The sequence below is a fragment of the Phoenix dactylifera genome, unplaced genomic scaffold (assembly GCF_009389715.1).
Source record: "Phoenix dactylifera cultivar Barhee BC4 unplaced genomic scaffold, palm_55x_up_171113_PBpolish2nd_filt_p 002653F, whole genome shotgun sequence".
NCBI classification, from domain to species: domain Eukaryota; kingdom Viridiplantae; phylum Streptophyta; class Magnoliopsida; order Arecales; family Arecaceae; genus Phoenix; species Phoenix dactylifera.
The window spans coordinates 11,120-23,758 of NW_024069805.1; the positions used below are offsets into that span (position 1 = coordinate 11,120).

Here is a 12,639-nt window from a genome sequence, read left to right on the forward strand (position 1 = left end):
CGGCAACTCTTCTTCTTTTTCTTCTTCTTCTTCTGTTTCTCTCTCTCTCTCTCTCTCTCTCTCTCTCTCTCAGAAAAGCAAGAGAGGAATGATAAATGGTACAAGATGATTGGTTAGGAGGAATGATGGTGAAAATGTGAGAGGAGGAGAGAAAGCGAGAAGATAAGGTGAGCGGTGGTCGTTGACCACGGGTACTACAAGAAAGGATTGATTGCTCGGCAAATTTCCTGTCATATGCTGCAGTTTTGACGACAAAGATTGAGATGTAGCTGATCAGATGAACCGAGGAGGAGTCATCTCGTGACAAAGATGTCTGACTCTTGAAAAGGGAGGCTACCTACTTGGAGACTTCAGGTGCTATGTAGGTTTAAAATCCTACCAGCTTGGAGACTTCAGGTGCTATGTAGGTTTAAAATCTGTTGCTGCTAAATTCTAAACTAGGGCTAGAGTATGGCTCGGGTTGCTCTGAAGTCGGTAAATATTGAAGTGAATGGGGCGACCGAGGTGAAGAAGAATTGGCTGCCTCCAAAGATGACCTGCAAGCAGTTCAGTTGTTGGAAAATTTTCGGCCGAGGATCATTCAATGCCTAAGAATGATAGAGTAATAGTATAGAAGAGAGAAATTTTGTAGAGTAGAATCTCCACATGAGCTTACATGGGGCTCATGGGCTATTCTTTTATATAGAGTAGTATACTGATCCGTTACTTGATTCAGCGTGACATGCTTTAATTATAAGGTAACGGTCAGCTGCACAATTTACAACATAGAAACCATCTCACGTGAGCAGCATGCAGCGGTAATTATGCCGATCGTGGGTTGACTGCAGTGTTGCCATAATTGCCGGTTTTATTAGCACGAGCGGAGTGGCTCTTTGATTTTCACCGAAATCGTTCAACCCAGCTAATACTAAGATCAAGAAGGTTGGTTTAATCCTAGATCAAGCTGTACAAATTTTTTCCATCAAATCTAAACTTTGTTGTTTTGCGCGAGCTAAAGCCATTAACAAGCAGCGGACAAGAGTGCATCAGTGGCTTTGTTCTTATACCGATCTTCACTGAGACCATAATTATGGGATCCAGGGGACTAAGCAATTATTGCTATGTGGGGCAATCTTTGGACGGTCACAGGAACATCTCCAAAAGAATTTCCCCCTCTTAGTGCGTTGCTCTTCCTCGCACTCTACTTGTAATCTATCTGTAGTTGTTGCGGAAAACATAGGATCCAAATAGCGAACAGGACAATGCACAGATGTGAGAGAGGAAGAGAAAGAGGAATTGAACATAGAGATTTTATGTGGTTTGGCAATATGCCTACATCCACGGGAGCAAAACAACTGTAATTTCACTCTCTCTCAAAATAACTAGGGTTACAAGATATTTATAGCTAAACCCTGGCCCCAAAGTCCCAACCTCCATCGGCATCCCTAGTAGAATAAAACACTACATAATTATCCCAAAGATAAATATATCTTGTCGCTTCGCTCCGTTCTGTTAGAATACCATTGTACCACTCAAATAAGAATATCTCAATATGAGCCACTTACTCTAATAATCTCCATCTTGGCGAATATTCACCCCTTAGGAGAAAAGATAACCTCGGACACCGCTTGACGCCGATGGGTTGGAACACCTCCTCTCTAGCACATAGAGATGTTTACCAAGTCCAAGCAATGCTTGAATTTGTCTGCAGTAACTAGTTTTGTCAACATAGTTGTTGCATTTTCAGAAGTGTGCACTTTCTCAAGCAATATATCACAAGAAGAACCAACTTTTTGATCTTGTGAAACCTCACATCTGTGCTTTGATTCTCGCATGATACATCTGGTTCTTCGCCAAATAGATCACACTCTGACAGTCACAATGCAACTGAACTCCACCTTGCTAAACATCCAGCTTCTTGACTAATCCTATCAACCATAATGCTTTGCTGACAGCCTCAGCTACTGCCATATACTCTGACTCAGTCGTAGATAGTGTAACTAGAGACTGAACCATGGATCTCCAACTGATAGGTTCTCCTGCAAGAGGTGAATACATAGCCTATAGTCGACCTTCTGTCATCCAAGTCTCCTGCATAATCTGCATCAACATACAAACATGATACCATAGTCTGTAGTACCCCTCAAGTATCTGAAGATCCACTTGACTGCATCCCAATGCTGTCTCTCTGGATTCGCCATAAACTTGCTCACTGCGCTAACTGCATGCATCAAATCCGGCCTAGTACAAACCATAGCATACATCAAACATCTCACTACACTAGCATATTGAATCTTTGACATGTCTTCAATTTCTTTTTCTATCTTCAGGCACTGCGAGGTAGACAATCTGAAGTGATTCACTAAAGGTGTGCTAACTGGCTTCGCATTACTCATGTTGAATCTCTCCAACATCTTTTGTATATAACTACCTTGAGATAAACAACAATTTTCTAGATCTCCGTCCCTGCGAATCTCCATCCCAAGAATCTTCTTGGTCGCGCCTAAATCTTTCATGTCAAACTCTCTACTCAACAAAGTCTTTAATTTGTTGACTTCATTCATACTCTTCGTGGCAATCAGCATATCATCCACATAAAGTAACAGAAAAATAGAAGAATCATCAAGGCTCCTCACATAAACACAACAGTCATACTCACATCTCCTGTAGCCAATCCGAATCATGTAGGAGTCAAAATGCTTGTACCATTGCATCGAAGACTGCTTTAGCTCATAAAGTGACTTCCTCAATTTACAAACTAAGTGCTCCTGTCCAGGTTTAGAAAACTCTTCTAGTTGCTGTATGTAAATCTATTTCTCCAACTCACCATGTAGAAAAACTGTCTTCACATCTATCTGCTCTAACTCCATGTCGTAATGTGCTACCAATGCCAACACTACCTTGATGGAAGTGTGTCTGACCACTGGGGAGAAAATCTCATCATAATCAATTCTAGCTCTCTATGAGTATCTTTTTGCTACCAGACGAGCCTTGAACTTTTCCTCTTTTTTCTTTGATACTGCTTTCTTTTTCTTGAATACCCATTTGCATCCTATCACTCTCTTCCCCTCCGGAAGCTCCACCAACTCCATGTCTGATTTTTATTCAAAGATTTCATCTCCTCCATCTGCTCTTCTCCTGGCTGTGTATTGCCTCATGAAAAGTAGTAGGATCTTCACTACTAATAATTAATGCATAGAAAACCAAATCTTCAAAACTATTCCTAGTTGGTGGCTTGATAGTGCATTTGGATCTGTCTGTGGCTATATTATGTTGCTCTTGACTGGCTAAGGTAGAAGTCTCTGTATCTTGAACATCGTTCTCTCTGACAGAACTCTCTAACTCCACCTATACCACCTGCTTATTGCTGCTGCTTTCTGGTACCTGCTTCTCTTCTTCCTAAGTACTCTTCAATATGGTTTTTCATCAAAAACTACATCTCTGCTGATCACCACCTTGTTTGCCTTCGTATCCTAAAGCTTGTACTCTTTCACCCCTTTCTGATATCCCAGAAAGATACACTGTCTAGACTTCGGGTCTAGCTTTGACCTCTTCTCACTAGGAATATGCACGTAGGCTGGACATCCAAACACTCTCAAACCTGAATAGTCTGCCTTATTACTTGTCCACACCTCCTCTGCAACCTTACCATCTAGTGCTGCCCTAGGTGACTTCTTAATCAAGAAGCATGCCATATTCACTGCCTCTGCCTAGAAGTTCTTTGCAAGCCCTGCATTTAACCTAAAACACCATGCTCATTCTGCTATAGTCATGTTCGTCTTTTCCGCCACACCATTTTAACTGAGGTGTCTTGCGTATTGTGAAGTGTCTCTTAATTCCATGCTGCTCACAAAACTTCATAAACTTTGAATCTGTGTACTCAGTCCCATTATCTAACCTGAGGCATTTGACCTTTCTCCTTGTCTGGTTCTCTACTTCATCTTTCCACAACTTGAACTTGACAAACGTTTCTGACTTGTGCTACATGAAGGACACCCAGACCTTTCTCGAGAAAACATCAATAAAAGTTACGAAATATGTATGTCCACCCCGTGATGCTACTCTGACTGGTTTCCAAACATCTGTATGAACAGAGTCAAGAATACCATCTGTCTTGTGCGTGGCAGTTCTGAATTGAACCATGTTCTGTTTTCCAAGAACACAATACTTGGAGAAATTCAGTTTGCAAGTTTTAACACCCTTCAGGAGATTTCTTTTATGCAGTTTCAGCATACCACGTTCACTCATATGACCTAAACGTATATGCTACAAGATTATATTATCAGAGTCAGACTCTACAACAGAGACTCTACCTACAACAGTAGTCCCTCTCAATCTATAGATATTTTCAGCAACTTTCTGCCCCTTCATCACTGTCATAATATCTCTGCTAACTTTCATTACTCCACCTTGAGACTTGTAACAAAATCTGTTAGAGTTTAAGGTACCCAATGAAATCAGATTCTTTCTCAAATCTGGAACATGTCTAACATCACACAACGTTCTAACCACATCATCAAACATAGTAATCCTAATATTCCCTATTCCAATGACTTTGCAAGATGCATCATTACCTATCAAAACAGAACCAGAATTAACTAATCTGTAAGTGTCAAACCAATTTTTATTTGGTGTCATGAGATAGGAACATGTTGAATTCAAAATCCAAAAATATGCGAGATGATTTGAACTGGATGAAACTGAAAGTATATCACTGTCACTGCTATTATGTCTTCTTTCACTATATTTGCAGACTTGGACCCTTTATATCTGTCATCATCTTTATCCTTCTTTCTCTCTGGACAATTCCGCTTTATGTGACCCTATTTTCCACACTTGTAGCACGTTATGCCCCTTTTTTTTGGATTTAGATCGAGATTTACTGTGATTCGACCCATTCCTTGTGTTGCTTCTTCCACGCTCCTAGTTACCCTTCACCACTAAGCCTTCTCCCTGTGAACTCTCATCACTGCCTTTCTTTCTTTGATGAAAACCTAGCAAGGCTTCAATGACGTCCTCTAACTCTAAAGTCTTCTTTCCCCACGTCAGAGTTGTAACCAAGTTTTCGTACGTAGGAGAAGCGGGTAAAGAATGCAATAACATCAATGCTCTGTCTTCGTGTTCGAACTTCACATCAATATGCTGCAAATCACTGATAATCTGATCGAACACGTTGATATGTTGGCTTAAATCAGTACCTTCCATCATCTTATGACCATATAGTTTCTGCTTAAGATAGAGCTTGGTCATCAATGACTTGGATATATACTGACTCTCCAATTTCGACCAAATTGCTGCCGAAGATTTTTCATCCCTGACATGATACATCACATCATCAGCTAGACAAAGCTGTATTTTTGAAACAGCCTTAGCCTTCAATTCCTTCCACTCTGCATCACCCATGTCATCTGGTTTCTTCTCGTACAAGACTTTGACAATACCCTACGATACTAATAGATCCTTCACTCTCCTTTGCTATAGTCTGAAATTTTCAGTTCCATCGAACTTTATCTCATCGAACTTCGCAGAAGACATCCCTGCCATCTTATCTTTTTGCAGAATAAAATAGAAAAAAATAGGATCCGATGAAAAATAAAAATACCGAAGACCGAAGACACCCCTCTTATCCAAGATCAGAAGTGTGCACAGGTGAGACTCCTCTTCGGGATGTGTTGCGCGGCTCAGTGAAAAACGCAGCGGATGACGGCACACGGACAACGGTGGGGAACCTGCGGCGGAGCTCTCGGCGGGTTGGGTTCTCCTTTCTTCTCCGGATCCGGGTGCAAACAGCATGGGGTGGCAGAGCAACGAGAGGACGCGGGCGAACACGGGCGCACGGGCTTGTTTTTCTTCTCTGATCAGATCGTGCGGTGATGGGGAGGATGTGGCGGTGGCACAGTGTTGAGGATCTATGCAAGCAACGCCGAGGTAGCGCCAAGCCGAGAGAGGACCATGTGCCAACCAAAGGCCAAAGTGGCCAAGTGATGTGTCTTATGGTCGGTCGACCCTTAGCTGACCACAAGGTTCATCTACGACTTCGGCACCGCGTGGGACCAGCCCGCGCGCTAGACCTCACCCCATCAACCCAACGGGCCTTGCCAAAGGCCTAGCTTACCTTAGCCAGGTCGACCTCAGGCCCTGCCAAAGGCCGAGCAGACCTCAGCCAGGCTGACCTCAGGCCCTACTGCCAAAGGCCGAGCAGACCTCAGCCAGGCCGACCTCGGGCCCTGCCAAAGGCCGAGCCGACCTTGGCCAGAGGCCAGAGCCTGCCAAAGGCCGAGCTGACCTCGGCCAGGCCGACCTTGGGCGCTGCCAAAGGCCGAGCCGACCTCGGCCAGACTGGGACTCCCGGGTCGCGCGACCCGGTCAACCGGGACACGTGTCCCGTGCATCCGAGACGCGCATCACAGCCAGCCTTGCCTTCCAGCCATCTCAGTCATCCATTCAGTGATGGAAGACCGAGTCAAATCATTCGGGATGCGTGAGCCATGTATCCAGGATGCGTGAGCCGTGCATCCGGGACGCGAGATCCATGCAAATCTGGGAGATAAAGACTGGAGATCTTCTAGGGCCCCTCCAAGCCATTGATCACATGTCAATCAACGATGGAGAAGCCTTGAATCTGTGGGAAGATTATTTACTATGTTTATCTTAGGGAGAGTTACTTAATTTTGTCTAGGATCTTGGGTCTATAAATAGAGTTGTAAGGGGCCATTGTGAGGCATCCCAGAATAATCTAGAGTTGAGTTTTAGTCTTGTTCTCTTGTGAGAGAATCGACCGTAAGGCTTGGGCGGCATTGTGCCGATTTTGGTCTAAGGGTTAGGCCTTAGATTTGGACTATCAAGGGGTTAGGCCTTCAATAGATTCAGTCCTTAGATCTTCTGTTCTAAGACTTGGGCTAGTGGTTGATACCTCAATCTCCACTAGATTGGGCTAGGAAGGAATCTCTTCAATCCCTTGCTAGATTTCTTTTATTTTCATTGTTATTGTTATTTGTTCTTCAATTGAGTGGAATAAAATTCAGTTTGCTTTCATTGTTGATCCTTGTATTGAGCTATTCCACCGGCGTTACCTACAATCGGTCCATCATCAGCAATTTTTGGAGGCACATGCAAGGAGCGCGAGGCAAAAGGGGCTTGGTGAGGGGCTTTGGACCGTGAGCCCCCATCACATAGGCGGTGGCGTGCGGAGAATCTCCTCTCCGCCTTGCTCGGGTCGTGCGGCGGTGGCACAGTGATGGGGGCTCACAGTCCAAAGCCCCTCGCCATGCCCTTTTACTCGCGCTTCTTGCGTGCGCCTCTAAAAATCACTGATGATGGACTGATTGTAGGTAACGTCGGTGGAATAACTCAATACAAAGATCAACAATGAAGCAAACTGAATTTTATTCCACTCTAATTGAAGAACAAACAATAACAAGAACAATCAAAAGCAAAATAATCTAGTAGAGCAATCAAGGATCTCTACTAGCCCAAATCTAGCAAAGGATCGAAAAGATCCTTTTCTAGCCCAATCTAGTGGAGATTGATGTATCTACCACTAGCCCAAGTCCTAGAACATAAGATCTAAAGACCGAAATCGGCACAAACGCCGCCCAAGCCTTACGGCCGACTCTCTCACAAGAGAACAAGACTAAACTCAACTCTAGATTATTTTCGGTTGCCTCACAATGGCCCCTTACAACTCTATTTATAGACCAAGACCCTAGACAAAATTAAATAACTCTTCCTAAGATAAACATGGTAAATAGTCTTCCCATGGATCCAAGGCTTCTCTACCGTTGATTGGCATGTGATCAATGGCTTGGAGGGGCCCTAGAAGATCTCCAATTTTTATCTTATGGATTTGCATGGATCCTGCGTCTCGGATGCACGGCTCACGCGTCCCGGATGGTTTGACTCGGTCTTCCTTCATTGAATGGACGGCTGAGATGGTTAGGAGGCAAGGCTGGCTGGGACGCGTATCCCGGATGCACGGGACGCATGTCTCGATTGATCGGGTCGCGCGACCTGGAAGTCCCAATCCGGCTGAGGTCGGCTCGGCCTTTGGCGGGGACCGAGGTTGGCTCGGCCGAGGTCGGCTCGGCCTTTAGCATGGCCCGAGGTCGGCCTAGCCGAGGTCGGCTCGGCCTTTGGCAGGGCCCAAGGTCGGCCTGGCTGAGGTCTAGTGCGCTGGCTAATCTCACATGGTGCCAAAATTGTGGATGAATCTTATGGTCGGCCAAAGGTCGACCGGCCACAAGACACATCAATTGGCCACCTTGGCCCTTGGTTGGCGCATGGTCGTTGCTCGGCTTGCGGCATGGCTTGCGGGGGGTCCTTAACACACAGGCAACGGCGGTACGACAGGCGTCTCCCTCCTTGCTCGTAGCCGGTCATGGTCGGGGGGATCTCCTCTCCTCCTTTGCTCGCGTCCGGCCGGCCATCGCATCCTTCCTTCCGCTCGAGAGCCGCCAGAAGAACACCCACGCGACAGGGAAGAAGAAGATGTTCCTCTTTTTTTTTTTTTTTTGTTCCATGTGCTGTTCTCGGCTTGGGAACAGCCCTGAGATCCCACGTGAATTAACAATCCCAAGAGAGCCTTGGGAGAGAGGACACAAACCCCTTAGCCCCCACGTGAAACAAAGAGAGACAAATCCCCCCTCCTTCACATGAACGAGAAATCGTCCACAGCACCTACGGGGAGATCTCTTTTCCTATCTTCGCGGCACCCACGTAAACACCTTAGGAGAGAAGAAACTCTCATCCGCCCACATGAAGAGAAACAGCCACGCAAAGAGCAGCATAGCAATTGTTGCGAAAAACACAAGATCTAAACGGCGAGCAGAATAATGCACAGAATTGAGACATAAAGAGAAAGAGAAATTGAACACAGAGATTTTACGTGGTTCGATAATATGCCTACGTCCACGGGAGCAAAATGGCTGTAATTTTACTATCTCTCAAAATAACTAGAATTACAAGATATTTATAGTTAGATTCTGGCCTAGAGTCTCAACCCCTATCAGCATCGCTGGTAGAATAAAATATTATATAATTATTCTAAAGATAAACATATCCAATCGCTTCGCTCTGTTCCGTTAGAATACCAATATACCACTCAAATAAGAATATCTCAATATGAACCATTTACTCTAACACTAGCGGTCACTCTTCTATCTTCTAAGTAACTTGTCTGTGTTCTTTCTCCATTTCCTAATAAAAGGGCGCTCACATCCTTCACATTTCATCAAAAAAATAAAAAAAATTAAATAATAAATAAAATAAAAGTTCTGCGTAAAAAAGTAGTTAGGAATGCACGCCAATTTTCTCTAATGGGTCCGGTGCAAAACTTTGAATCTAAGATGTTAGGTTGATGGACTAAACTCATTCGAAGCTGGTGACTCTGAGCTATGCTCTGCTGAACTCGGTGTTTGTGCTGCACATCGGCATCAAACTGATAAGCCAACAGATTAACGCTGGACCAAACTCCAAATCATAAAATCTTAAAGACTCAAACTGTTATAATGGAAAATAATGGACAATAAGAAAAAGAAGAAAAAAAAATCATTATTCAATCATGTTATTGTTACAAGAAAAGAAACTATTTTAAATCGGCAACGAGATTCAAATTTCAAGAACATTATATGGGACAAAATGCAATGTAAAATTTGGCAAACAAATACTATATTTTTTGTTAAAAGTAAAATATCGATATCGGGAACTTAAATATCAATACTGGTCATGCCAAATTGTACAAGCAACATATTTGACACCTTAACAGGCTATCTGCAGCACTGTAATGGTCCACATTCTTGACAACCATATGATTCGTAGAATTCGAACAAATGCAGGGCCTACATTCTTACATTCTGACATTCAATAGTTTTCATCTTTTTCATAAATCATTACCTTATAATCAACATGCCGTTGATTATTTTCTGTTTTTTTGGTGAAAAAGAAAAGTTCGAGCACTGCTTTATAATCAACATGCGGTTGATGAGTACTGACCTTCATCATTTTAAGTTCAGAAAGAAGCAACATCCTCCTTGGAGACGAGAGCCTCCATCCGTTGCAGCAGCAAATCGACATCATCCTGTGTCTTGATGAGGCTCAGGCGTGCGTAACGGCTACTAGCTTCAAATACTGCACCAGCACGGGAAATGATGCCTGCTTCCCTGAGGACAGCAGAGCAGTCCACATCTCCTTCCATCTCACACTTCAACCAAGCATAAGCTGCTCATTTCAATGATCGTCAACATTTAGATACCAGAGAATTTTCTCTACATCCTTCTTAAGCATTGACGGAAATCATTTCATTTATGAGCTTCACCTGGAGAAGGGTCTATGATCTTTTTGAAGTAGGTGCAGTACAGAGGAGAGAGTTGCTGCAAGGAGAAGCGGTTGGAGGATGATATGACCTTAGATAATTTGCTCCATCTTTCTCTGGTTGTTTTATGTCCGAATTCAAAGATGCCTCCCTCTCCTCTCATCTCTGCCAACATCACTTTGACGAGCTTCAGCACTCTTAACTGAGTATCACGAGAAACACCCATGGTATTTAGTTGCATGTATTCCGTGGCTTTTTGATACACCTTCTCGTCCTTTATCACCGCCCACCTTCATTCAAGTAAAAATGCCAATGATTCAATCAACCATTTACATACATGCATGCATATGTGTATGTCACATAGAAATCATAAGAGAGAAAACAAAATGCTGGAAGAGGCGGCTATCTTCTATGCTCTCTCTCTCTCTCTCTCTCTCTCTCTCTCTCTCAAACATTAACTTTAAATGATAAGATTACTTTAGCCCTATATATGATCAATGATTTAGATATTAGATGGATCGATGGTTGGTGCCATACAAGAAAAAACCAAATTATTGTGCAAAATGAACAATAACGTCCATGGTTTTATTCAGAAGGATGCTTTTGGATTATATAGGGAAGTTCGATTTATGCAAACCATTCGGTCATAGTAATTGATAGGAGTGTTGATCTATCTTTTTGAAAAAAGACTGACTCACATCAAGATACAGAGCTTATATAGTTGCATATTAAAGATATAGAGATTCTTCAAATTACTTATGAAATTGTTCAGCTTGTTCGATGATTTAACAGGTATACTTACATACCACTATCTTTGTAAAAGTTTTTCATCATTTTTTAATATTTTTTCTTATAAATTCTTTATAACTAGTTTCCTGTAAACTTTTCTTTTTTTAATAAAGGCCGGGTGGCTTTGCCTCTTTCTTCATCATTAAAAAAAAAACAAAAACAAAAAAAAAAAAACAAAAGACAGGAGCGGATAACATGAGACATACCCAAACCTACTGCTGGCATGGCCGGTAACCTTGGAAGCGGTGAAGATCATGACATCCTCATCAGCTGGGGCTGGAATTGCAGTAAAATGAGGCCAGTAGTAAGCATGATCATAAATAACAGATGAACCTCCAAGAACTGATTGCAGCAGGCGCCCATCAGGATTGTTTGGTGAAGTTACAAACTCAATGAAGTTTCCCATCGATGCTACAGATGCATTTACCCATTTGGATGTTACTCCTTTCCATTCATACTCCCTTCTGTCGAAAAGATCGGTCTGCAATTTGTATAACTGTGCACGAACATGATAACAAAACAAGCTCAACGATACGTAGCTGAAAGTTGGAAATTAAGGACTTCAAATTTTCTAATCACCAGTATAGAAACACCAACACAATATTACGAAAAAAGGATTCAAGCAGCAGGAGAGGAGGGTGCTGACCGCATAGTAGGGAGCGGTTGCAACAACAGAGGCAGGAGTGGAGGCATTTTCCGGCGAGAGAGCGTACACCAGAGCATTGAGCAGCTGAGTAGAACCTGATCCGAAGACGATGAACCTACCGTCGGTGACGGCATTCCCGACGGCCTCGTGGAGGAGGCGGATGTGCTTCTCGAGCTCCACGGAGATGAAGTAATCTCCCGTGGTTCTGTAGCTCATCCGGTGCCATCCCGAGAATACCACCGCACTGCTCGCTGCATGCTGCTGCCAATATGGCTCCAAAAACAACGGATCCCCGCTGCCAAAAAAAAAAAGAAAAAAAAAATCTATCATTCCTTGATTCAATTGAGCCCATTTGTCACACCAACTAGGATCCTCGGCGGTGCGCAAGCCACACTGCAGAGTAGTGTACAGTTCTCGATAGTTACCATCAGAAGATGAAAACAATATTTATGAAGCATGTTGTTTGATAGTCATCTACTTTCTAATAGCAGCCGGACTACACAGTACTCTATTGTGCAGCCCGCCAATGACATGTAATAGTTTCTTAATGAGCTATCAACCAATCATTTAATTGAACCCATTTGTCACACCAACTAAAATCCTCTGCAAGGTGGTGTACAATTCTTGATGGCTGCCATCAGAAAATGAAAATAATATTTATAGAGTATCTCGTTTGATAGCCATCTACTTTCTAATAGCAGCAGAACTACACAATAGCCTATATGCAGCCCACGCGATAGTTCCTTGATGAGCTATCAGCCAATCATTTATTTTGTTACTAACTAATGATCAAATATTTTATCATCAAACTTTGGTTTTTTTTTTTTTCTGAATTGATAATTAATATATAATTTTATTTTATTAGTGTGTTTTTGTTTCTCATGACAGAGACCACATCATTGCATCTTGCTGCAAA

At 43.0% G+C, this 12,639-nt stretch overlaps 1 protein-coding gene across 1 annotated transcript; it reads right to left on the reverse strand.

Annotated features, from left to right (window-relative positions):
• Positions 1-9,783: 9,783 nt before the first annotated feature.
• On the reverse strand, positions 9,784-12,159 carry LOC120109741 (tryptophan aminotransferase-related protein 3-like). Its single transcript, XM_039123443.1, has 4 exons — positions 11,724-12,159; positions 11,284-11,573; positions 10,292-10,578; positions 9,784-10,194 (listed from the first exon to the last, which is right to left on the reverse strand). The coding sequence occupies exons 1-4, from the start codon at positions 12,051-12,053 to the stop codon at positions 9,986-9,988; spliced, it is 1,116 nt and encodes a 371-aa protein (XP_038979371.1). The 5' UTR covers positions 12,054-12,159; the 3' UTR covers positions 9,784-9,985.
• Between the last annotated feature and the right edge of the window lie 480 nt (positions 12,160-12,639).